General features: G+C 57.5%; 1 protein-coding gene across 1 annotated transcript in view; it reads left to right on the plus strand.

Moving 5' to 3' along the window:
* LOC119588843 (putative glucosylceramidase 3) overlaps positions 1-212 on the plus strand; it is a 10,073-nt gene that overhangs the window by 6,264 nt on the left and 3,597 nt on the right. The window contains exon 7 of the mRNA XM_037937484.1: positions 15-170. Within this exon, the coding sequence (XP_037793412.1) occupies positions 15-170 (156 nt within the window). The remainder of the gene's footprint in view (positions 1-14; positions 171-212) is intronic.

Consider the following 212-nt stretch of genomic DNA (forward strand, 5'->3'; position numbering starts at 1 on the left):
CATTCCTTCTACAGAACTGGGGCTGGAACACCTGTGGCTGGACGGCAGAGGACATGCGTGACTGGATCAAGGCGAACCTGGGACCTACTCTGGAAGCTGCAGGGATGAGGCGTCTGGTGCTGATGATAGACGACTTCAACAGGGATACTCTGCCGTGGTACCCGAAGCCGGTGAGAGAAGGTCGATCGGTTGGTGTGTGGAGGGTGTGGAAG

Source organism: Penaeus monodon, chromosome 24 (assembly GCF_015228065.2).
Source record: "Penaeus monodon isolate SGIC_2016 chromosome 24, NSTDA_Pmon_1, whole genome shotgun sequence".
Lineage (NCBI taxonomy): Eukaryota > Metazoa > Arthropoda > Malacostraca > Decapoda > Penaeidae > Penaeus > Penaeus monodon.